The following is a 27024-nucleotide window of genomic DNA, read 5'->3' as shown; positions in this document are numbered from 1 at the left end:
ATAGCATCATAGATTACCTGTATTAAAAATGTGCTAAATTTGGTGGTATCAGTACAACAACAAAGAGGTATCCAAGTGGTACATGGATGGGTTTAAGGTGAGTTCTAACTGGGTGCTTGCATCTACCAAGTGGGGCTTGCACTTGTGCAAGCAAACCTGGATGTAATTGAAATTCTACATCTGGGTTTGGATTACAAGAAAAAAAAAGTTATTTCTGTTAAAAGCAGCTGCAACTTTTATTTTATAGACCAAAAATGAAGCCACCCACCCCCCACATCATACGCACACAGATAGAAAAGGCAAGACTGTTGTAACCATTCAAGTGAAGGATATGGTGGGCAAACCTCCAGGACAGGCATCTCTTCAACACATCTCATTCTGCACAGGTAATCCCACTCAAGTACTACAGTCTGTTTGGTTAAAAATCTCTAAGCACACATGCATACACACGCACACACACTCTCTGTGCATCATTTCAGGTCACTTTACTGCATAATTAAAAATAAGAATAAAGGTAATGAAAACATTGCAGTGATACTCTTACAGCAACAGAGGTCTGAGGCACTCAGGGCAGAGAGGACATTTTCTGGCAAATTTGGGAGTAGAYGAATCCAATTCTATGAAGCTTTAACCCCTTTCCCTCACCTAAATTCTGCAGTGCCAAGGGAAGCTAAGGGTATGCAGCACTTCATATTCTTGGGTCTGTGGCAACAAATTCACCAGACATCTTTCACGAGGTGTATTTTATGCCCATGATTGTATGATTTAATGTCTGTGTTGGTTTTAAGTATTTCTTGCGTTACCGTGGTGTAAGATGAAGTCTACAATGGGGTCTGAAAAATTTTTCATTACAATTCAGAAGAAAAAATAAATTCCCTCAGCAGAGACACCAAAGATGATGGAAGGGAAGTGGGCATTGGAAAAAGAAAGGCTAGAGAGAAGAGAGGCTTAATCAATCCACACTCCTTAACATAACAGTTTTCAGCTCGCCATGACCCATTAACAGAATATAAGGGGGTATATATACTAACATTGCCCACTCTATACCCCGTCTGAGGAGAAAAGGTTCAATTCTCATAGCTGCCCCCCTAAGACTTTCCAAAAGCCTGAAGCTTTCCCGCTCAATTGAGGGGGAAAATAATGACCCGTTTAAAAATCATCAAAAGAAAATGAATACAGCATTGAACATATTTCATTTTCACACACTCAGACTTGTTTTGAGATACTTCACTGTAAATCTTGCAAATCCAATCCCCCACAGCTACTGTGGATGTACTTTTAAAGAATGTTCCACCACTAACACACATAGGGATCCCATGAATCGTGGGATCTTTTTGGTTCTTGGTTCATTCCTTTACCTAGGCAAGTCTGATATATCAGCTTCACCAAGCTCTTGGAGCAGGAGGCTGCCTGCAAGTACTGCTTCACCAACAGGCAGTTTATTTCAGGGAGCTGCATTTAAGACAGACTTTGTAAGCCCTACTATCAAATCTCCAGCAAGAGAAACAAGTCCTGCCATTAACACAGTGYGCCACCCACAGTGGCAATCGCCACAGAAGTCACCAATGCAGACATGGGGGCAGAATTAATGGTAGCCTGCTTTTGTATGTGCATGTTCTCCCTTCTKCCCCCTTCTCAACTGATAAACAAACAAGGCCCAGAACAGTATCTGCCRAAGCAGGAGCAAGTCTTTGGAATAAGAAATGCTTGAAATCTCAAGTGCCACTCACAAACCAAGAGTGACAGGACACACTGAAATGGTGAAAAAAACCTGGATCCCAAAATATCAAGTCCCAGTGGGAAAGCTTACCCACGCTTTTCTAGCTAATATCATGGCAGCAACAGAAGCAATTGTGGGTTTAATTGGAAGAAAGGTGCTAAAGAGATAATTGAAGAAAAAAGGAAAGTACAGYGTGAGTGTTGTAGGTAGGAGGAAAGCAGGAAATTCTTTAAATTCTTCGCTTTTGCAGACACTGGGTCAGGTTCTTCGAGATATTCCTCTTATCTACAATCACTGAGAACAAAGTAAATGGTGAAACCTTTCTATTCTGTAYTCTTAAAAAAATGCATAGTACGGGGGCAAAAAATAGATATATTTATCGTTCGGATGCACCTGCTGAGTGTGGGCTATCACTGGGTCATGAAGTGGGGGCGAATGCTGTCCAGGCGCCGGGTTAGGATCTCGCAGCCTGTGTCYGTGACCAGCAGCGTGTGCTCAAACTGCGCCGAGCGCTTCCCGTCCCTCGTTACTGCAGTCCAACCGTCGGGCCAGGTCTCGTCCTGCCAACCCCCTGAAAACAGAAAACGGGACTTCGTGCCAGTTTTTAAGTAACAGGTATCAGCTCTCTAAAGAGAAATGAAAAATSTGTCAGCTCCACAGAACAGAACCAGCATTCGGTTCCATCACTAGTTAAGAGCAAACAAGTAACCAYCTTATTCTACTGCTAAATTGCTYACCTTCACAGATCATTGGTTCAATTGTAAATACATGACCTGGCTTCATGACTCCAACTGCCTTGTTTTCTGCAATAAAATAAACATTCGAGTTAGAAAAAAGAATACCATCTTAGTAAATGGATGAATCCTTGTCCTAGCAGAATACAACAGAAAGAGTAAAGTCAAAAAAACCCTTCTGAGATCATCGTTCACTTGTCCATTTTCACTTCTACATTAAGATTTCCCTYAGTTCTTTCCTTCTCCCCATCCTCCAACACTGTAACACTTACTCAAGCAGCTTAAAATGAATTGCTGTCTTTCTCTCCAACAACTGGAATTTCAATTCTAGTTCTATAAAAACACTGAACAAATATAATACAGGAATTTCTGCACGCTTCTATAATGAAAAACATCATTAAAAACACAACAGAAGTAAGAAGCACTTAAGATATTCAAAGAAGGCTTGGAATGTCCTTATTTGTTTGCACTGAGCCATTAGCTCCAATAAATTGTCAAAATATGACAGTGGTTAAGTAATTCCATTATTCCATTTATGAAAGACACACTGCCCCCTCATTACCCTAGATAATGGGCTCATAGTAGTGTCAGAGTGATAATGCTGTGTTCATTAGCTAACATAAAGTAGAGCATTTCAAGGCATCCAGGACAGTAACACAGGAACTTTCTGATGTAAAATGCACGAAAAATGTTTATGTGGAGGCACATGAGCTGATACAGTGCGACTCCAGGAGTGCAGTTTGACTGAAGGAAGCCTTCAGCCCATTTCCACTGCTGTGTTTCACCTGGAATGGCAGCACAGCTCAGATGTGACTGAGCCTGAGAGCTGCAACAAGCTCCAGGACTGCACAGGAACCATTAGCTCCAAGCTACTCTGCTGCTGTAGACAATTTGATTCATTTTTACATCACCTCATATAACCTTAATTGTGCACATTTATTACACTGCTTCARTCACCTAGAGGCTTTAAAAATCTCAGACATCAAGCTGCCAAACAACAACCAGAACATTTTTCTTAGAAAATGAGCTTTTTGCTTTTCAAATTCCTTTCATAGTAAGCTAGAAACGAGCAGCAGCATTCTTTTTTCTACAACAGTCTTTAAATCCCTCAGATCTTTCYACTTTGCTTTTGCTGTGACTCTGTATTTAAAAATACCAGAAAAAAACACCCAGCATCTTTCTTTCTGCGAATAGATATACTAGCTCAATGAAAAAAAAAGTTCAAAGTTCCAAACAGTCAGGAAAGGAAGAATTTTTGTTCTCCTCGACTGAATTTTAATTGGTGCAAAATGTTCTCGACTGCCAAAGAATCCAGATTTTCTTACTTTACACAATAAAAAGTATGTATCAGGTATTGATACCCTTCTACCCTGCAATTAACAGATGTTACATGGAAAGTCAGGAATCACTAGATTATAATCTATAACCATAACACATGTTAGAGCTCATTAGGAGATGGGAAAATGGAGGAACCTGTCAGGTCTGAGGAAATAAGTGTCGTATCAGGGAAGCTTTACAGCTGAAGTGGGTATCAACTGTTAATCACTGCTTCGTGATATTTACTCTGCCCTTAGTTGTCCACTGGCACTGGCATTTAACCTTCCATCCTTTGCCTCCATGGATGCTSTTTCTTAGGCTTGCTGGAAAAATTGTTATGGGGCCATGAACTTTTCCAAAAACTACCACTGCTGGGGGAATGTTCATTCCTCTGCCATGCACTATGATGAAGTTTCCAGAAGTACCAAATCACAACACTCAAATGATGGAAAGTGAAAAGAAGAKGATCCAGATTTAGGCACAACACCCATTTACACTATTCAAAGAGCTTTTTATTTAAATCTGTAAACAGCAGTAAGGTTTTCGTAGAACTTTTAAGAAGATAAACATTTGCCCATTCATATTAGAGGAGAATGTCTCAGGGAATTCAGCTGGGAATTCAGGCAAAAACTGCACCCAGTACAGATGAGAGCTAACACTAACCATTCATGTAGGCAGACTGTTTCATTATATAATATATTCTCCTCACTTAGGTTCATAAAGGCTGCTACAGTCCAGAGTTTAGAAAACAATTACTTCCCAAGTGCCTAAATGCTAACATGAYGGCTCAAGTAAATTGGGTACACTCATTGCAAACCACTTCTGGTCCACAGGACAGCACAAAGGGAATGAATACTCACTGGCATAGTGTGGCACGTTAGGAGCTGTATGGAAAAGTTTATGGATTCCATGCCCACAGTAGCTCCGAACCACTGAAAATCCATTTGCTTGAGCGTGTTTCTGAATTATGTTCCCCAGTTCTCTGTACCGAACACCAGGTTTTACTGCAAAATTAAAGAAATACAGATGGAAGTTTAGAGATCTTTCTTTCAACACCACTAACCATCAAATGCCATCTCTGTAACACTGATGGCTTGTGTGTCTGTCTGTTCCAGTATGCCACTTCCTATGTTCATTTAATTCACCAAGTATGTAAGTGAATGTAGTAGCATGAGAGAGGGAGGAAACTGTCTCATATTAAAAAAAAAAAAAATAAAAACCGAGAGAAAGAAGAAAATTCTTTTTGCAAAAGAATACTACTTTCTTCCTTTCATGGATGCAAGTGCTTACATTAAAAGGATGTCGAAGTCTGAAATTAAAAATAAAGGACTTTCAAGGTCTTTGGTAAGCTTTGGTAAACTTCTTGCAATGAAAGTACACTTCTCCATCTACTACTGTGTAAAAAATGCACACAAAGGACCAAGAACGAAAAGAAAGGGAAAATGGGTCTCTCAACTCTTAGACAAAATTCTCAGTGACAATGCTACAGCAAATAAGAATGTTCATATTTAGGATTAACTTTTTTGACAATCCCTTTAGAAAGCCTTAAAAGTTAAAAAGTTTCAAACACATGAAGAGAGCATTGACAAATTCACTTTGAGCACTTGGACAAGGGAGTAATAATACCATGAAGGCAACAATGTTTCATCATTCAGCCAATGAAGGTTCATACCAAAAACAACCTTGAGACACTTAAAACAAAAAATCGTGCTTTTCCAAGACCATTTCCAACTCGCTGAATATATGCTGTTGCTTCAGGAACCAGATCTGTGGTTGTAAGCAGAGTTCATAAAGCTAAAACTTTATGTGAATAAACCATTTAGTTCAATTTTCTGCTAATGTCAGCAACTACAACTGAAACCTCTAAGTTGAATTTACAGAAAATAACAAGAAATTTGTATTTCTGGAATATACATGTTTCTCCAAAGTTTTTTTCAAAAAGGACATGGTGGGAAAGGGATTAATCTGTTGGGTTTGTGCTAAATAGCTATGAAGTATGGGCCTGACAGCACATGCAATTCATTTCAATGGAACAAGGAGCCCTCTCTGTTTCACTCTCATATGGCTCTCCTAGCTAGAACTCTGCTGCTCCAACACCAAGACATTAAGATTATTTAAAGAGGGGAGAAGTCACCCCTTTTTAACTGCTGAGACACTTGCTGACAGAATTCCTACTCACATGCAACACATTACATCTAAAAAGTTGGTAAAAGAGACTTAGAGTGAGAATGTTAATCTGATTGTAATGAACACAAAGGGAAATTTCTGTTCCAGTTGATACATCAAAGCCAGGATACAAAGGATAAGAAACAACACATGTAACATTGGCTATAAAAAAGTACAGAACCAAAGATATGACACTGTGCTGGGTTAGCTCTGAAAAACAAAGTAGTCATTTCCAAACAGTAATCCCACATAAACAGGCAATCTGTATTCGTCACAGCTCAAGCTGGCAGTATTTTCTTGACCATCCAACAGATGTCAAAAATCCATAGGAATGATGTCTTGTGTTTTTCATCTTGACTAGCTATCTCCAAATTACTAACTGAAGTTAAGTTCATTTTCATTTTTTTATTTACATTTACTTTTGATTAAATGCAAGTTCAAAGCCTTACTATAAAGCACCTTAAACTTTAATCTTTAGAGGCCATAAAGTGATTAAATTATAATAGAGATTTTAACAAGCTGTAGGGTATAAATGATACAGATGATTTCCAGGGACTTGGGAAATTCTTGTTTTGTTTTCTGAAGTTGAACACAATATTCTCCAGCTACCTTTCTATCTCATTGTATGTCTCGACGCAGCTGCCCTGAGTGATAACTGAGCAACATCATTAAAGTTCTGTAGGTACTGGAGGATATGGATCTGTCTTCTCTGGCACACTGCCACAGCAGAAAATCAAGAGCTCATAACTATCTTAATGAAATAACAATCAGGTTTGGCAGAGTTAAAGAGATATGTTTAGGCGTTCACCCAGTTTTTTACCTTATCAGTTCACTGTGCAACACCATACTAATTATGAAAATAGGGTTTTCCAAAACATACTTTGCTTGTTACATTCTCTAAATTACTCAGACCAAAGATGTCTTAGTCATCAACAGTCAAAAAAAGGCTGTTTCCATGTCAATATCATCTGTGGATCAGCTCCACATCAAATAAATTTTCTTCATCAACCCACATTTAAAAAGAAGTTGCAGCCATCACTCACAGAACTGTGCCATTTGAAGGATCACTGCATTACACAACACCCATCATCTGCTGATGCCAACACACCAATGCTTCTGTGTGCTGCAACAGAAGCCACTTGGAGCAGTGGCAAATATGAGCAAGCATGTTTGACAACCAAAACCTTAATGCTGCTGGCTCTAGTTTTACCTGCATCGATGGCTTGCATYAGGCACTCATAAGTTGTTTGTACAAGCCTCCTGGCACCCTCATCCACTTCTCCAACATAGAACGTCTCATTCAGATCTCCGTGGTAGCCATTGCGATAGACTGTAATATCCACTGCAAACAACATCAGACATGGAAAATCAGCACTCTGTTCCTGCCTCTGATTTGATAGAACAAACATGTAGAAATGGGTGTTCYAATTGTGAARTGAGTACTTCACAAGAATTYCATTCTTCACAAGAATTTGCATGARTACTCCCCAAGCAGATTCAATTCATGCTTATTTTGTAGATTCTATAGAATTAATAAGTTAGTGTTTCACTTGTCAACAGTTCAATTTAACGAAATAAAAGGGAGGCGAGAGAAAAAAAAAAAACCCAGCAATGCAACACAGACACAGCAAGCTTGCATTGTTTTTCTAGGTAATTATAAAAACTGGAAAGAGGAACTTTGCTCCATGGTCACTTACCTGGTTAAAGTACTTTCTTAGAATTAATTCTAGCACTAATAGAGGGAAGTGAAATTTTAAAAGGTATGTAATCATGGTTTTGCATATCAAGTTGTCTTGCAGTGGTAGGATGGGTAGTTTTGTTTCTAAGTCTTTGTCAGTCATCTGGTAGGTCTAGCAGCTGCTAGATCACCAAACGCACTAGAATAGTTATTGCACTGCTATTCATGAAGAAACGCACATCCAAATCCTCTCACAGGTAAACAGTCATGAAGGAGACTGTAGTGAGCAGCAATACCTCAGGAATATGGCATATGAGCTGCTGAGAGAGACCAGGAAAATGTGGGAAAACACACTGGTGTCAACAGTAGATCTGTACTGCTGGCAAACACTTGAGAATGAAATTAATACCCCACCAAAACAATACTGCCTGCTGTGGATGGATGCATGTGCAGGGCTGTGCTCTGCTTCCTGCATTAAATGTGTGGGACTACAGGAACATTTACCCAGTGTACAGATCTGGTAATGCAAGAGGACTGTACAGAAACCAGCACCCTGGGAACACATGCAGATAAGTTTCTCGTAAAACTGTCAGGGCTCCTAAGCACCAGGGTCACTACCTGTTGTGAGGAGTCCATCTCTGTAGGCCACCTGATTACAAGATTTTTGACACTGTCAGATTGGGTCAGAACATCTCACTTTGCGGACAGATCAGCTTTGTTTAAGGATCTGCTCCCAGGGAACAGTATGATAACAGAATATTAGGATGTCCCGCTCAGAGCTGGGGACTGGACTAAACATCACCTGCCAGTACCTTCTGAATGATGTTTTCCCATGATTCAAAAACCCTGTTTTGAATTTTGGCATGGCTTAGAGCAGGCTAAAAAGTTTTAAATAAAGAAAAAGATGGACATTTCCTTTAAATCGTTCGTTGGGTACATTCCCTCCAAAGTACCTATTCTATCCCTCCTTGTAACTTGGTTTGGTCCTTCTTTTCAAGAGCCTTTTGAGCCACTGCCTTACAAAAAGGGAGCCTAGTTCTTCCTCATCAAAAAAAAAGCAGAAGGCTCCAAGCTTGATCAAGTGCAGAAATGTGGACAAAGGTATGACTAAACCCTCTTTTAGAAGTTGTTCTCTGGGCCTKAGGTACAGCCTTGGCATGAAAATAGTGGAGAGGTAAGGCACAGTGTAGATGAAGCCAACCACACTGATTAGAAGGCTTAAACACCTCTTCAATGAGAAAAGGCTGAGAGAATTCAGATCATTCAGCCTGGAAAAGAAAAGGCCTTGGGTTGACTTAATTGTGGTYTTCCAGTATCTGAAAGGAACCARTAAGAAAGATRGAGAGGAGCTTTYTACAAGGGTATGTAGGGACAGGACAAGGAGGAATGSATYCAAACTGAAAGAGARCAGGTTTAGATTAGATAYAGACAAAAATTCTTTACAGTGAGAGTAGTGAGGCACAGGAACAGGTTGCCCAGAGAAGTTGTGGATGCCCCATCCCTGGAAATGTTCAAGGTCAGGCTGGATGGGGCTTTGAAGCCGAATCATCTTTAAGGTCCCTTTCAACCCAAACCATTCTATGGTTCTACAGTTCTGTGAACTGGGCCTCTTAGTTTKGACTCCAGCAATGCCAGAAAAGCTGCCAATAGTAGAGAGCTGTGCAAAGGCATCATTTTTGAAATCAAAATAAGATAAAGGARTTCTGGCATACGTTGTGACACATACCCTATGGCTCAGAGCTATCAGCCAGACCWCATCTCAACTAGACAKGGGCAGCAGTCATGAYACTTGTTCTAAAAGGCTGGTACTTGCCACACTGAGGTGTAKATTTAGTAGATATTATTACATGCTAATAAGTATCATATATGATAATCTAAAAAAGTTATAAACTTCTTCTAGAAGCAGGTTAAACCTGAGGATACACTGCATATTTATTTACAGATAGGAGAAAAGCAAACCAATGCAGTAAACAAAGGTGCAAATGTTTGTACCAAAAAAGCATCATTAATTTCTACTGCTAAACCAAGAAGAAATGAAAGCAAAAACAAAAAATGGTCAAGTAATTTATAAAAGTATCCCTTACCACCCAAGAAAGTCTAAGTACCTTAAGTGCCAAGAACAAAAAGCAGCTGGTATTTTTAGGCTGTGAGAAGCTCAAACGGTATGGTTTTTAATATGCACCTATATAATGCCTCCTCACTAGGTCCCTTTAGAGTCACCATAATCATCCTGAGCATAGCACAACTGTAAGGATCTAGAGCCATCTAATCAAGAATTCACACAGAACTAATCCCRTTAATAATTCAATATACGTTTTATTCACTATCTATACACAGTCTGGRACAACTGGAATGTAGCCCACAAGTGGAATACTCAGGCACTATACTAATGCACAGATCAGAGCACAAGAATTATGAAGCTCTTCAAGCATACTGAACTTTAGAAATTATTTTATTGAATAAACTCATGAATTAAGGTATATGAAGAGCAGAGGTAAATGAGAACAAATAATTGGTAAATACAACAAAAGCCGCTCTAAAGAAACTACTCCAATCATATTGCCTGCTTGTGAAATCTCACCTTACTGCATGGTTTAAGTGCATAGAAGGTAGAAATGTTTMAGGTTAATTTTCACAGCACTTACCATTAACAATATCTCCCTCCTGCAATGGCCTCCTGTCAGGAATTCCATGACAGATCACTTCATTCACTGACGTACAACACGACTTGGGGAAATTRTAATAATTCAAAGGGGAAGGATAGCAATTTCTTGCGATACAAGCCTAAATAGAGAAGATACAATTTACACTAGTAAGCTTGGTACAAAGAAAAAACACAGAAAAAGCATATGCACAACAGCTTTACAGTAAGAATGATAGGCTGAACTAACTCCTGAGAGTAAGATGCTTCAAACATTTCTCGGCAGTTTTCTTGTTATACCTTGCATTTCTTACCAGGAAGGAATTAAAATTACTTTAATTTTGTTTCTGCTCATTATTATGTTTAACTGCAAATGCTGAAATAGTCAGGTTTAATGCACAGCAATATTTATTCAATTTTAAAAAATAATTTTCAATTACCGCATTTAAGCACCCAATCTAAGATTTTTGTTGCAAGACACACAAGCTAAACAAAATCATAATTAGCACCACTMCTCCCCAGCTTTAAAACCTTAAGCTGCTTCCCTTGCACTATAATAACCTTTTTGTATTTTTGCAAAACTGACACATTTCATATATACTTATACATACATACACACACTTTATGACATACTAGCAAAGTACTGAAAAAAATATCGTGTTAAGTTTTTTTTTAATCTTAGAAAAATTGAACTGTTTAAAACTACAAAATACCAATTAGGAATTTCAGTCAGCATCAACAACCTGCCAAGCCAAAGTTTCCATAAACTGCTGAAGAGCAGTAACTACATTTTAACTACTTGCTGTTCATATTAGACATTATGCCTAAGCAGGTAGTTTGGCATTTAATGCAGTTCAGTCGAAATCTCCAGCCTAATGAAAGCAGACAATCTTGGCTCAACAGCTTCAAATGCAGATGAAAAGAACCAGAAAGCTCTCTGACAAACTTAACTATACCAAAATTGTTTCCTTTCCCACTGTGCACAGAAGTAGACTCAATTACCTGATTACATGATTCATAGCAAAGACAGCAAAGAAAAAAAATTATACAATTCAAGTATCTACAAAAAGGCAGGAAAATTCTTGAACATGCTTTCTTAAACACTTCACTGGACTGTGGGTTATTTTTYTGTCTGCCTGCATCAAACATGTTTCAGTTCTCTCTGAGGCATCTCAGTTCTGACTCCCAACCATAAATAATTTAGCTTTCTCCTCTATATGTCTTAACCAACAACAGAGAGTACAAGAAGGCCGTGGCCTACATATGGCGTTCTTTACATAATGGTATCTGTGGAACAAAAAGGGTTTAGAAGAAAGAAAATAATATGATGTTAACTGAGAAAGCACGTAAAAAAAACTTAGAAGCAATTTGATGCCAGAAATGTGGAAGCAGCTGATACACAGAGAGGTCCGGGAGCTCCTAACGCACTTTGAACCTTGCACTGTAGCACATTTCTGCCATCTGCATTACCCACCAGCTTCAAACTGGGAAACAGCTCAAAATAAGGAAATGGAATTCATGGAACAAAGAAAACCACACAATWATCATTTAAAAACAGAGATAGAAGAAAATGCTTATAAACACCAGAAGAATAATGAAATAATCTTACTAAATGGACAGCATGATCAATTTCTTCAGTAGTTACTCCTGGTTTTACCATCATGGCAGCAACATCCAATACTTCTCTAGCAAGCTGCAAATGAAACAATTCAAAATTTAAAATAGATTTTAAATTGATCTACTGGATCAATTGCAAGATTGATCTATTGGATCAATCTCTGCAAGATTAGTAACCCATTTTTGACAGCTACACTGAGATCACCAGGAAAGCTGTGTGGAGTTGGGCTCTAAAAAGACTTCAAGTCTCCAGGTCATGTAGTATGAGAGCTGAAAATACCYCAATTAAGATTTGGACCACATTTTCCTCGAATGACATAATCTGAAATCAGACTACCTAAATACATTTCAAAGTTTGACTTTATGCAGAAGAAGTGGTTACAACTGAACAGCTCTTTTTCAAAAATTGTTAGGGATGGGGCKTTGCTTTGCTTTGTAGTTTTCACTTAGTACCAGCTCCAGCAGAGAACAAGTTCTGCTCCCATTTCTGCACTATAAAACATATTCTTAACAATGTCTCAGGCACAGATTATCTCACTARTAAAAACAAAGCCAGGACACAGATAAAAGTCATTTTTCTGCTTGCAAAATACTTTATTGGGGAGTCACAAGAAGAGAAAAAAGAARAAAATATTAAACTTGTCAAACTATTTTTCAGTGCTCTAAAGTGGTTTGAAAGTTTGTAGTCTTAAATGTGCTCTCACAGAGTGGTAAAATCATTACGGATTTTTAAAGAATATAAAGGTACCTTGTAAGAAAAATCAAAGCCSTCTTACCCTACACACTACTCGCATCCCTTCTATATCCTCAGATGACAGTATTTTTATTTGAGAGGTTCCTTTTAAAGCTTGTTCTGATTCAGACATTCCTGAAAAGAAAAAAGGGAGAGGAGGAAAAAAAAAGAAAAAAAAAGAAAAAAATAAGAGAAAGAAAAAAMCATGYTACATAGGGGGTGATTACTACACATATCCAATCCAGAAAATTGTTCAGCTAACCAATGGCAATAGATGTATGGACTTTCTCACCATAGCCTAAAATAAGGAATCCACCAACCCATAGCATCATTATTATTATCCAGATTAACTGGAATTCATAAGCCTTCCACAATACCATAATGCCCCCATGTGCTCAGGAAGCCCATTCACTTACTGCATAAAACCATCATGTCCAGTGAGTCAAAACATAACGTTAAATATCAGGTTTATAAGGAAGTTATTTTATTCCTAGAAAAGYATTTTTCACCTGCTCTAAGAAAGTAATTAGCAAAAATTACATTACAAAACAGACATAAAGGATTATATGAGCTTGGGAATATATCTGGTTATACTACTGCAGCAATCAACTGATAAAAACATAAATTCCTCCTGCCAAAGTCTGTGCAACCTCAGCTTTATAGATGAGAGACTCCCTAAAATACAGTATTTTGTGTTGTTTAAATATTTACASTCTTTAAAAAATATCTAAGGAATGGCTTAAGATTAAAAAATAATGCTACCAGACTTTATAGCAGCCTTCTGGGAAAATGAAAAGCACCAATAAAAAAACCAACACATAAAAAGCAGAAAATACCACAAAAATCCAATAAGCAAGTAATTTTGAATGCATTCCCTTTCTGTCCAAAAATAGCTGAAACTCATACATCAGTTTTCTTTTGGGGTTCCATACTGCAAGGTTCTCTTGGTTTTGTTATAAAATAACACATTTTCAACAAATATGCTAATACCATGGAGAATGGCTTAGCAGACTTTATCTGCAACAGTCAACTGATTGCCGTTTTGTTATCAAACTGTGTTTGTTAGCAAACAATGGAACTAAGACTTGTACATTTGGGGTTAAAAAAAAAAAAAAAAACAAATTAATTTACTCTTAATTCCCTGGACACCTTTGAAAGACAATACATTACAAACCGTGGACTTCCAAAAGATACTTGCAGCCATGATTATTTAAAAATCAGTAAGTTAATGTGGGGAAGAAGCAACATGAGAACAGATAAAAGAGGTTCCCTTCTCCAGAATCTCCTTCATGCTTTAAAGGCTTTTTCAATTAAAAGGAAAATAGAAAGCAAACAACACTCCATTATTGTGATTTGTYTCAAGTTACCTAGTGGGTGATCAGCATAATCCGGTCTCTGAATATAACTTGGCACAGGTCTTGTTGGCGTCTAAATAAATCAAAGGCAAGGCTTGTTAGGTTGCAAGAACACTTATTATAGTCWCAAAAACAGAGTCACACAGCAAAATTAAATACAGTATGTAATATTTCATGTGAAATATGGCTAAATCCGCTTAGAAAAGGTTGTGAAGTACGCGAACACTCCAAAACAGTTCCAAGTTTCATTCTCAAATATTCTGCTGTTAGTCTTTATTGCTATCATATTATACAACTTTTAATAGCCAACTGCACAGCTTTGTAAAAATCCAATTTTTATTGTCAAATGAATCAAACTGGTTTTATAATGTATTATTCCTTACTGTAATATTTATTTTGCTTTCTAGACTGCAAGTGCWCTTGTTCCAAAAACATCCCTTCTCTCTCTAGCAGGATTGCTATTTTCTAACCATCACCTTAGTCAAAACCTCTAACTCCATTTGCATCAGTCTTACAGCAGTGGCTAGACAAAAAAGCCARTGTTCAGAGACAACACTACTAAATTACTTGGCCTGTGAAATATCCAAAACACACTTTTCTCCAACAATGCTCATGAACACATATGGGCTCAGGCTCTCTTAATCTGTTCTCTAATGAGCCTCTAACAGATGGAGAAGACTACAGAGAGGATGCCACTGGGGCAGCTTTTCCAGCACAGGCCAATTAGAAGAGACAAATGTAAAGAAAATGCCATTATTCCTGTAAAAAAAGCTTCAGCTTACTCCGTGTACAAACTTGTACCAATTTAAAATTACAGCTACACATATTTACATACAGCTACATGTCWTCATCTTCTACACCCATCTTGCACAGCCAAAGATCTTACTGATCTCTGCTATTCTTCACCATTTCAGTGCTGGAGATTACCGTAACCTCTGTTCTTTCAGCTCATCACCAGTTCACTTACCAGGTTATTTTGAACCACTTACATAATATAATATGAAACCATTTATTTAAATTCTAAATTAATTCACCTGAGCTGAGCACCAGACTGCTCCATAACTGGCAGGGACAGTAAACAGCTAGGAGACATCATCTGAACTAGCAGTAGCTTTTTTGCAGAAYAAACATCAAAATGTTCATCCAAAAGTTATGAGCTTCAGCCTGTTACTGATGCTCATTACTTCACAAGAACTTCCTTAATTATAAATATACCAAGAGATAGAATAAGTTAAATCAAAATGAACCACAATAAGGACAGCCATGCACCTCCTGGCCATTAGGTTCAGACTGTTTAAGAAGCTCTCATGTCTCAGCTAAAATGCGGGAAGTCATCAGGTCAGGAGTGGTCCATTAGCTGCTATAGAATGTAGCACTGCTAGAACAGAGTGGCACCTCTTGCTTACCAGTGGATAGTGTGGCCTGAGTTTACCAGTGTACCGATAACCAGACCAGGGATTTGTGTTAATGTCACCTTCCAGGCTCCAGGAGGAAACTTCACGCTTAGCTTTTTCATCTTCTGAAAAGACAAGAAAAAGGGAGAAAAAAAGTTGCAGCAGCAAAATCAGTCCTACTAAGAATAAGAACTGTGGAGTCTAGAAAGTGACATAGAAGTACATAAGCCCAGACCCGACTCTTTCTGACATTTTAGACACTGATATATRTAAGTGTTAAGTAGCAGTTATCATTTTGTATTAGCCATTCCAAATTCACATTCTTCCTACCCTATTCAATAGCAAACTGGGGAATGTCAGGACTGAATGCACAAATGAAGCGTAGCAATTAAGTTCTTCTTCATTTGTAGTTTTATAACGCAGTGTTTGTTTTCACTCCTGGGAAGAAGCCTGTTTCTACACAGGGACTCGCTATCCCTTCAATTAACACCCTTGCACTGCAGATAAATGTTCCTTTCTTGCAATTTCCCTTAGCACCCAGTGACTGAAATGACCTGAGGTGGGGAGGAGGCCATCCAAAGGYRGGGAGGAGGCCATCCAAAKGTGGGGAGGAGGYCATCCAACTGCCAGCCTCAATACACAGAGCCTGCTACCACTCTAGAGGTGATGAAGAGAATGCAGGCCCTGTCACTTCTGCAGTTCGGGACAGGCAGTKCTCACACCTTACAAGATGGTCTCAAACTGCTGGAGCTTCCCAGCTCTCTGAACCTTGTAAAATTCATGTCTGACATGGTCCAGTTAATGACTTCATTCACAAATAACAGTCCTATGAGGGCAGATTGAAGGTATTTACATAAAGGATTGAAATAAGCAGATCCTGAGCAACAGCAAAAGGAGAAGTACTTACTCACAGAAAGAAGGCAAGGGCTAAGAAAGAGCATGTTCGCAATAATCCTTAACTCAACCAAATTACTTGTTTGTTTTCTCTTTTTATATCTCAGACAGATGAGGAGAAGGCAAAAGATTTGCCATTGCAAGCCCTAACGTGAATTGCTCAGTGTCTCTGTGGCTGAAATCTGAGCCATCTGCTCAGATGATATTCAGTTCAGATGAAACTGAGAAATAACAATTTAAAAGTCCAAAGTTTTTCATATTCACACAAATTAATAAGATACAGAATGCAAGTGTGAACTATGAGATCCCTACACTGGGAAGGCAGAAARAAGGAAAATATTTCTAATTGTCTGTACTCCTTCAACCTATTTATCATTCAACATTTATCATGCAAAAACAAGGGTTTATTGGGTTTTAGGAAAGGAGGTAAATTATTTGAGGATGTGAATTTCTGCCATGTCACTTTTTAACCCAACCTCCCTTTTAAGCAGGGCTTAATGAAGATATGCAAGATGATGGCAGGGAAGAGGCCATCATCTGAACAGAGAACTGAGGTCTGCTCTCATTTTGGTTTTAAACTTGTGGGCTATTTTCACTACTCAGATAAGGTAGAATCTACCAGTCTCTTACTATTTCTGTGCCAGAGCTACCAGCTGTCACTAAGGCACACAGATACCCTTACTACCTTTAACTAAACTCAGCAAAATCCCAGCYATGATAAATCCTCCATCAATGTGCTGCACCATGCACATAAAGCATTCTCACTTTTCTGTCAAAAAATATACAGAACAGCTGCACTCTGACTCACTTGTGTTCCAGCAAGTTTCTAATCACAAAGAYTTTGCAAGAACCTTTCCCACTTTGCTGCCTTTTACTGCATTAGACATCAAAATGCTATGAAAGAACACTGCCTTACAATAGTATTTATTATCCTCCTTGCCCTTTATTTCTACACCTCTCTTTCTGTGTTGGTATACCTGGCAATGAAGCTCAAGGAATAATTCATACAAATAGAAAAGGGAACAGAAACAGAGACTTCTGTGTACCTCTGCCTCTGAAATTTTACACAGCACTTTAGATTGTCGGGAACTGGACAAAATTTCAGCTATTTCATCCAGTGCCAGATGGAAAAAACCCAATACCATTCTTAGGCAGAGAAGCACAGAGCAGCTGAGGTTGGAAGGGACCTCTGGAGGCATCTGGTCCAATACCCAGCTCAAGCAAGGCTACCTAGAGCTCACTGCATAGGACAACACCAATTCAAAGCAATATGAAAACGCATCAAAGAAAAGTAATGTACTTACTTGCTTTCTTGTGTAGTAACTTGTGAGTGGCCCAGCTTCCCTTAAAGCATTCCTAGAATTGCAAACAAAATGTATAAATATGTGTTTTAAGTAGCATTTACATGGACAGATATGCCAACCTGASAAAACAGAGAAGCAACTGTATTTTAAAAGAAAACTAGACTTTTTATTGCCCTTTGTAGCAATATGCAGTAAATGCTACTGTAACTGCTAGTCTCAGCAATTGAAAATACTACATTCAAAAGTTTATGAACCAGAATAGGCAGAAAAAGCACAGCCAAACAGACAATACCCATGGAAGTGAAATACACTGATATAATCCTATATATTAAATACCGATCTCTTATCATTTTAATGAGCAACTAAACACCATGGTGGCTGCAGGTTGGCTGAAACACAGAGTCTGTCTCTGCACATGATCTTACAGTGCTGTAGTGGGCAGCAACATCCTCCCTTGGCTTGCACAAGAAGCCATCTCCTCCTGCTAATGGCATCCCTTCTGCCTCCTGCTCCAGCACAGGAAAGCAACAGAGGCCAATTAGCACAACCACAGGGGAACTAATGAAGTAGACTAAAGGGAGAAAATGAGGGCTACTTAATGAAAATAGGAAATGGAAAAAGAATACTGAGAAAGTTGAAATGGAAATCAACAAAAGAGTGACTGTGGAGGAGTTTGGTCTTTTCTTCCCAAATAGAGCAGTTCATGCAAGGAAGAAACAATCAGCAAAGGAGCAGATGGAAATGGCTAGCAGCTGGAGAATAAAGAAGGACTAAAATGAAGAAAAGACTTGAAAGAAAAGACATTTAAGAAGAAAAGTAGAAAAAGTGCAGGAGGCAGCATTAAAGGTGATCCTTTAAGGTGTTAATTAGCAAATTACTTGGGTCTGTAACAGCAATTCTAAATCAATGGCTATGTGCACTCAAAACAACCATTAAGAAACTGCTAATTCCAATAATTTACAATTACAGCTGAGTTTCTGAAGAAAGACAAGGAAGCAAACTGTTTTCCATTTTAAGGAAGAACAATACCAATGCTGAATCATCACYGTAAAACTACCATCCACAGCCAACAACTGATTCAATCTAAAGTATACAACACTCAACCAGTGCAAGACAACAGATATGCAAGCCCAGCTGATAACATTCTACCCTTGCTTCAGGGTTGCCCTTGAGCGCTCTTAGCTGTCTGTTCTTGTTGAGCCACCTTCTCCCTCTCCACTCATTAGCCTTGCCACTCACTAGCCTTGCCACCAGTAGTTACCAAACTGCATCCACAAACACCCAGTGAAGTGGTGCACAAGAAYACACACCTACGTTCAAGGAGACCCTGCTGTGAGCTGTTCTCATGACCAGAACCAGTTGCTTGTTGTGTTCTGCTACACCACACACCAGGAGTGACTGCATTGCCAGGAGCTCCGAAACCAACACTTCCGATGACCCGAGAGAACGTCACTTCCAATGAGCAGCCCAAGGTTTTCTGTCACACTTATATAACCCACTGCATACACAGACCTTTGCACTGCACTGTTCTCTGTTGGGGAGCTGGGAGAAAAGGAACAGGTTTTAAACAAGGCCTGATTTAGAGAAAGAAAAATTTAAAAAAAATTTAAAATGCTATTTCAAGGACACTGGACCTACCAGCATGGTTTTAATCCCCTTTCAAACATGAGGTCTTTGTTCTGAAGCAAAAGAAGGATTATACAACTAAGGACTTACAGCAGCTACCAAGTCTGCAAACCTAGAATCCACTYATTTGAATACAAAGGAGCATTTGGGGAAGGAAGACATACATCAGCTGTGGTAMTTACTGACTGTAGCTCATTCTCTGCTCTCCCATGAAATTTTGGAGGATATTCTCCAATGCCCTTACTTTGTCCTACACCACCAGACTTTACTCCTTGCTGGCCCGTAACCAGAAAACAYTGCACAAACAAAGCACCAGGGACAGTGCCATAACATGACAGGCTCCATTTTGGCTTTTTATTTCCTGAAGCTGTGGACAACCTAAGAAGATCCTGCATAAGGCTGCCACATGCATGAGTTTTCCCAAACATGTTTCCCAAATTTTACTTGCCCTGTATCCCCAGCAGAGCAGTAGCTCTGTCAGAACTCCTGGGGCACAGCTCCACAGAAGCTGCTGTAYGCTGAGGCATCCCAGACACGCGCACCACGTGCACATCCATCAGCTGAACAGGCACACACGGTAAGGCCAAAGCATTCCTGTGAGCAGGGGYTGTCACAAGAGAGGTGCACAATCAATGAATCTCTCTGCCTTGGTCTGACGCTTTTGGAAGGCACTCAGGATATGCTGCACATCCACCTACAGCCCATCTATTTTGTGTAGGATCAGTCATATGCTTCCTGCGAGCGCTGGACTTACCGGGTACAGACAAATTACTGATATTCAACAACCTACTGCACAAGCACCACACTGCACATGACTGCAGARCTCTGCTTTGGTGACTCCAGATAAAAATATGGCAGCTGTCATCTCACAGGTTGGAGAATCACAGCCCGGGCAACAAAGCACTGCCAAAGTACCGCTGCACACTGCAAACACCCYCACCTTCAATACTGCAGACTTCCTGATAAGCTGTGGAAGAAACCTGCTCTTTCTCTCTATCTGGGCCACTTTCTGGAGAATTTTCTGGAGAAAAATATGTTCTTCACTGAGCTTTCTCCTGAGACATCTGCTTCAATCTTATTATTACCATTTCTGCCTCTTAATGATTCTTTTGTGTTCCTATGCCCTACCCAGGTCTGGATAGAAAATTTTCAATGACTAAATAAACAAATTCCAGGTGAAAAATGTCCAAGGTGATTTTTAACATTAAAATGAAGAAAATAAAGATTTTTTTTTTTCCTGATACAGTGAAAAACGTAACATGTAACACTACATGGCTGTATTTTAAAACATTACWTAGATTCAGGGGGAAAAGTACACAGGAATAATATGAATTTGACTTCAAGTTTCTTGGAAGACTTCCTGGATTTCATTTCAAACTCTGTATTATCCATTAGCATATCTGATATTAACATCCTCACCCTAATCACCTAAAGTGTTGTTATTGCATGTGACTTTTACATAGCAATCAAGACAGATGTGGAAACACTCAAGAGGACTGTACAAGAGAGGTCAAATGTAAGACAAAAAAGAAGGCAGAGGGGTAATCCTTGACTTGTTTAGAGCAATCCTGGGTACAACCATTCTGTCAGTAAGAAAAATATAAATGTGTTTTCTAGAGAGAGGCTGTCAACTTATTTAAACCTTTAACAACATTTCTGGCTTCATGACATTCTTAAGCCAATCCCACTGTTTTTGCATTTAGAGAGAAGTTAAACCCAATGCTCACCAAAATATATCCAAAGGTAACCAAAGGCATAACCATCACTACCATTTGGAAAGATTCCTGTTGGATCCCTTTGTGAAAGCTGTTATTTCTGAAAATTATTTTTACCTTAGGACTTGCCCAACAACTATTTGCTGGTTGAAATACTGCCCTCTGTTAGCACTCCAAATCATATCCAWCTTTCACAGCATTACCCCCTCTAGCCTCTGTGCTCATCATTTAGAGCTGTGATGAATTTCCAAAAATACCTACTTTGCAGAAAAAAAAAAGATAGCTGGAATTAAGACTGTGAGGACAGACTGTCTGTCTCATTGCACGTCATTATACCCTGAATTGTAATGGACAAACATTGAGGAAACAGTRCCAAGCAGCACACTGTATTTAAAATTATTCTGAGCAGTCTTTTGAACAGAATTTACAAATGTCCTTTAGAACACGAAACTGTCTGGGGCTTAACCTGAGATCATGCTGTTTTGCATAATGAGAACTCATTTTTAACCAAATACCTTGAAAGTATGCAAAAGAGAAGACAAAAAAAAAACCCCTGAAGTTCAGCATTTGGCTTAATACCAGGCTCTCAGTGATATATATATATATATATATAAAATACACTACAGACTAACTCATATTTTAAGTAAGTACTAGTATGTTGAGGTGTTGAGACATTTGATATTAAATAAAACAGTTGATTCTTTCCAGCATGCTGAAGCCCTTCTAGGGTTCTAAAGGCCCACAGAGACAGCCTCCAGCCTGAAAAACACTGCACAAAAAAATCCCAAACTAGCCTAAACAGCATAAATGAATAGTCAGTTTTTCAGCAGAGTAGAATATGTGTTTTCAGAAACAATTCCAAGAGAAGCACCTACATGCAGCACCTTGGTATCACTATTCTTTCAGTACTTGGACGACTAGCTCAGCAAGTCTGCCTACAGGAATCTGAAGTTTTACTTTCAAAAAGTCATGAGGGCTCAGCTTTTACACCTCACCAACAATCAGGCACACACCTCAGACATAGGTATTCATGGTCATTTATAGGCAACTGAGAATGTCAGCTTCCTGATGAAGGAAATCTGATTTTCTAGAAGATACTATCAGCTGAGTGCCATTTGTGCCTGAGGAAACCCCTGTGTGCTGYAGTTAGATCCAGGCAGCTGGTTTTACATCTATTTCAGGTACAGCAAAGAACAGTGAACCAAGGATAAAACATGGCACTGACGTCCTACGGTCTGCTGTGAGAGAGAACAAAAAGTAGTTTCATCCAGATCCACTGCTCCCTGCTCACGACCCCCAACACATTGATGATGAAAGGAAACAGCAAASCAGGAGATGGGACAACAGTCTTCTTTTCAGGACCACAATTTTTCACAAATTACTGTGACCTTGAGCATCCAAACTGTCAAGAGCCCAGGGCCAAGTGTCAGTGAAAATGTGCCTTCTGGAAAGGAGTAAATTTTACAWAAACTCACTGAGAGAACAAAACAGCATTTCTTTCCTGTCACTGGAATTTAACAAGTCATACTCCACCTCAAATGTCAAGAGCCCCATTGGGAAGTACCCACCAGTGCAAGAGAGACACTGCTGCCRACTGCGCATTTCAGAGAAACCGCTTCTTTTCAAACGCCTAAATCACACATGGCAGTGTCACYGCATCACCCCAGTCCTCCCTTGGACTCCATAACCAGATCACTTCATACACCTGGGCCTCTCTGGGGCTGGCAACACAAGGGCACACAAAACAGGAAGAGGTAACAGTTCTCCTTGAGTAAGTTATGAATATGATTACGATGACAACTCGTGGCCTCCAGCTCTCAGAGAAACAAAAATGGCACAGGCCACTGACTTCATAGTAAGAGAACGTTTCCAGTAAGTGTCTACAAAGAGGTATTTCTGAATTTGGCTGGACAAATGGCCCTGCACCAGCATCCAATCCACACCACAGAAAACCTACTCGGTTCGTCCAAGACACTTATGTAAGTAGTATCAGAGAGCAAGTTTTCATGAAAGCAACACAAAATCACTAAAAAGAGATCCATTCACAATTAGAAGGTTTATACAAAAATGGTAACTGGAGATCTCAAGAACAGTCACTACTCTCCCCTTCCTTATCCACTTGTAGAAGACATAAAWGAAATGCGAACTGTCTATTAAAACACAAACTCTTTATGTATACTACACACAATGTACACACAGTGACTGAATCTATAGGTCAGATTTCACAATAGCAAATTCATCTTAGCAAGAGAAACACCACGCTTGATGTGATGCTGGACATCTGCGTTATTTCCACATTCAGAGGACAGACTGAATTACTGTATCTCACCATAAGATGATAAACACACACCACACTACAGTAATTCTCTGATAAAAAGAAAACAAGACAGTGAAAAAAGGTAGCTGGTAGTGATAGTATTTGATTTATTAGCCTAAAATATTACTAAGGGTTAACAGCAGACAGAATCCCTCAGCAGAACAGTTTCTCTTGTTACACCTTGAAGTGAAAGGAAACAAAAAAAGTCAGGGTTGAACACACCACCTCAAGAGCCCCTCTAAAAGCCATTTTTACCTTGTCTCCACTACCARTTCAAAACCTCCCTGCAAGGCCAGAACCCAGCCACGTGGCCCCCTTTCCATCCACAACTCACAACTATTATTCAGCAGCTGTACCCAGTTTCTAAGGTGCCCAACASCCAGAAAGGAACCAGTGTTGGCTCAGAGAAACCTCAGAGCATGTCAAATTACTTCAGCATAAGCATTTTCAGRGCATGTTGTTGAGGCATACATTTTGATGCAGAAAGGGAGAAGAAAATCAGTGACCAGAATAACAYTCTTTCTCCAGGAAAGGAGCAACACAAATGATAAATCCACTGGRGAAATCATTGTCTTGATGTGACCTATGTGAAAGTTCAATTCTCTGTGTGCAGTCATGAAAAGTAGTTTTCAATCAATCTCTACACTTCACTGAAATTCTCAGTACTACACCTCCTGCATTATTTTTCCTTAATAAATGATGTTAGTAATTTCTAATCCAAACACATTGCTTCATATGGTTACCTTCCTACAGGAGTTCACAATTTTCTATTTATTCTTAGCACTAGAGAAAATAAATTCCTACAAATTTGGTTTTAGTTCTGATTGGAGTTCTGGCTATATGAAAAAGTCATTGTAGGCTTCCAAGCAGATTAATTAACCTGTTGTCCACATCTGTACAGATGCATTTACTTGTCAAGGAGACAACAAATAGTTTGTTGCTCCCAATCAGCCCCAAGTAAGTGCCCACACGTCTGGCTGACACCACTGCATTCCGTAAGGACAGGCTGACTTTACCAAACCAGGCCACAGTGGGCAAGCCTGCTCTTCAGCAGCACACTCCTGAAGTGTTTCATGGCCCTGGAGTGCACAGCTTAGGGGAGCTAAACAAGCAAAAAAAAAAAAAAAAATTAATGCAACTGCTCTTGCTCCATTAAAAAAAAACCTGAAGACCTCAGCAGTGGCTCACCAAGGAATCAGGAACAGCTTAAGGAAAAGGGTAGAAGCGCATATCCTTGGAGAAAGGGAGTAGCCCCAAGCTAGCTACAACACAGGCTGTGCTGTGAGGTGGAATAACATCCTAGGTCCACTCAGTAGCTTATCTACGAGTTATTTATGCATGTAAGACCAGAATGGAAAGAAAACTACCAAAGAGAGAACTCTGGAAAATTTTCACACATGCTAACCAGTCCGCTGCTGTCAGCTGAAACTTGCTGGAAGTTCAGGGAAAATAACAGTTCTTCACCTGTCATATGCTCATCTGAAGGGACAGCCAGGTTGTCAGCAGCACCTCACCTACCCTCCTGATCATCTCACCAGACACCAGGGCAGGACTGCAGCGAGTCTTCTCCATGGCACACACCAGGTGAAGAGGAGAGCTGGAGCCTCAGGCAGCTCTGTGCTGGGCCACAGAGGGTACTGATGGGAAAACAAAGGTCCTGGATACAGGCCGAGCACGGGGACTCTGCTCTTAGTGCATGACATCTTTTGCTCGTCTTTGAAACAGGCTGTCATCAATGTCCTTCTCTGTAACACATGGCCCCAAAACCGCTGAAGCACCTTCAGTGAGCTTACCTACATTCCTGATCGGGACAGCGAGGCACAACACGCCCCAGGTCACTCAGAAGTAAGATGACTGGGAGTCCCAGTCAAGTCATTTTCTCGACAGGACAGCTTTACAAGCATGTAGTCAGTTATCCAGCAGCCTACTTCAACAAGCTAGGAAGTATTTCCAGTAACTCCCCTTTYACCTAACAACAGTGGCAGATATTTCTTGTCTAGTATATAGACAAGAAGAATCTCTGCATCCTGTATGGAATTAGCTGAATTAGGAATGGGAAAAAGGAGTGAAGATGTAACTAGAACTCCTCACATTGGCCTGTTTGGTCTCTGAACAAAGGTTTTGTCATCACCAACTAATATTTGTATATACCAGTGATGCATCTATGATGAGTTTTGTATCAGACATGCCAAAACATGCAGTGAAATGCARAGCAAATCCTAGAAGCTAACCACAAGCACCACGTGGGAACTAGAAATACAGAATTGTCAGAACAATCTGGGAGTTGCAGTTGCTCTAATTTGGCATCAACTCCCAGCACACGGCACAAAGACTTCAGGGGAAAGTACCAGAAACCATGCAGTGGGTGTGTCACAAGCATGTGGGAAGTTCTCCCCTAGTCTTATGCACACCATAACTATCATCTTACAACCTGACTCAGAAAAAAAMCTCTTCCCAATTAACAAATTAATCTAGATGATGTGACAAAATTATTTTCTTACGTTTACCTACAGAAACTCAACGATTTCACTCTGCAATTGTAGTTGTGACAAGAAAGTTCAGTGTTAATCTCTGAACTAAACAYATATATTCTCACTGATTTTGACAGAAATTACACATACGAAARGTTCAAGGGATTAGGCTGTGTATTTCACTGAACATTTTGAAGTTAATTAAAGAAACTAAACAAATCCCACAAACAAAAAAACCCMCTSAACAGTCAACAGACASTTCTTTCWACTGAGGAACCATTCTATTAGCGCTGTGGTAACAGGTGAGGGTGGCCGAGGCCTACATAACACCTTCAGTTCTCTCATTCATACGTGGGAGCTGCCTGCTCTATGACATGTGGCCTAACCTGCACCTTCCTGTTTGGCACCCTCAGAGCAGAACATCAAAAGACAGAGTGGGGAAAAAAAAGAAGTTAGGAATGAAAAGGAAATTTAAAAAAAATGAGAAAAGTATCAAATAATTTTCACAGACACTCATAACTTAAAATGTGTTTTCAGAGCAACAAGTCTCTCGGCGTCTATCAAAGCCAAGCAACTCCAGAGCTGATGCCGGCAGAGAAAAGCACCCGCTGGAATTTGATGAGCACATCTCACTTTGTCCCACTAAGCCTTTATTTGTAAGCGGGCATACGGACCACCCACACCTTCAGGCAGAGGAACATCCGTGCACCCTCTCACGAACGCTCCCGTCGCSGTTTGGTGCCGCCGAGGTCCCGCATCGCCCGCGGCCACGAGGAGAAATGGGGCTCCCGCCCCGCCCGGGGCCGCCAGCCCGGCTCCAACACCCGAGGAACCGAGGGGGAACTCGGTGCGGGGTTCCTGSTGCCCGAGGCCGGCCGGGAGCGGGCGGGCAGGGAGGCAGAGCCGGGCACACCGGGCCGGGCCCGGGCGGCCAGGAGCCGGCGCGGGGAGCTGCATCCTGAGCCCGCCGCACGCCCGGGGCGCGGTGCGAGGGGCCGGGCCGCGGGGAAGCTCACCTGGGAGCAGAAGTAGGAACCCTGGATGCCCAGCTTGAGGCAGGTGGGGCACTGCAGCTTGGCCTCGCTGCTGCAGCCGGCGGTCTCGCAGACTCTGCGGGTCTCCACCGCCGCCGCCATGCTGCCGGGCGGCCACGGGGGAGGAGCCGCCGCCCGGAGCTGCCGCCGGCTGGGGCGGGCTGGGAGAGAAGGACGGAGGGAGGGACGGGCTGAGGGAGGGAGGGACGGGCTGGGGGAAGGAGGGCGGGGGAGAGGGCGGAGGCTCCGAGGGCTCAAATCTCCATCCAGCCCGGCGTTGGACGCTGCCCGCGGTGGGGCAGCCGCAG

The 27024-nt window shown here is 40.4% G+C and overlaps 1 protein-coding gene across 1 annotated transcript; it reads right to left on the bottom strand.

Moving 5' to 3' along the window:
- Window positions 1-223: 223 nt before the first annotated feature.
- METAP1 (methionyl aminopeptidase 1) lies at window positions 224-26880 on the bottom strand. Its single transcript, XM_057366589.1, has 11 exons — window positions 26699-26880; window positions 17554-17605; window positions 15368-15480; window positions 13974-14034; window positions 12650-12741; window positions 11866-11949; window positions 10261-10399; window positions 7148-7279; window positions 4632-4775; window positions 2458-2523; window positions 224-2291 (listed from the first exon to the last, which is right to left on the bottom strand). The coding sequence occupies exons 1-11, from the start codon at window positions 26816-26818 to the stop codon at window positions 2131-2133; spliced, it is 1164 nt and encodes a 387-aa protein (XP_057222572.1). The 5' UTR covers window positions 26819-26880; the 3' UTR covers window positions 224-2130.
- Between the last annotated feature and the right edge of the window lie 144 nt (window positions 26881-27024).

Source organism: Malurus melanocephalus, unplaced genomic scaffold (genome assembly GCF_030028575.1).
Source record: "Malurus melanocephalus ecotype Western Australia unplaced genomic scaffold, MMel_1.1 scaffold_68, whole genome shotgun sequence".
Lineage (NCBI taxonomy): Eukaryota > Metazoa > Chordata > Aves > Passeriformes > Maluridae > Malurus > Malurus melanocephalus.
The sequence above is the reverse complement of the archived record's forward strand: the minus strand, read 5'-3'. Positions and strand labels throughout refer to the sequence as shown.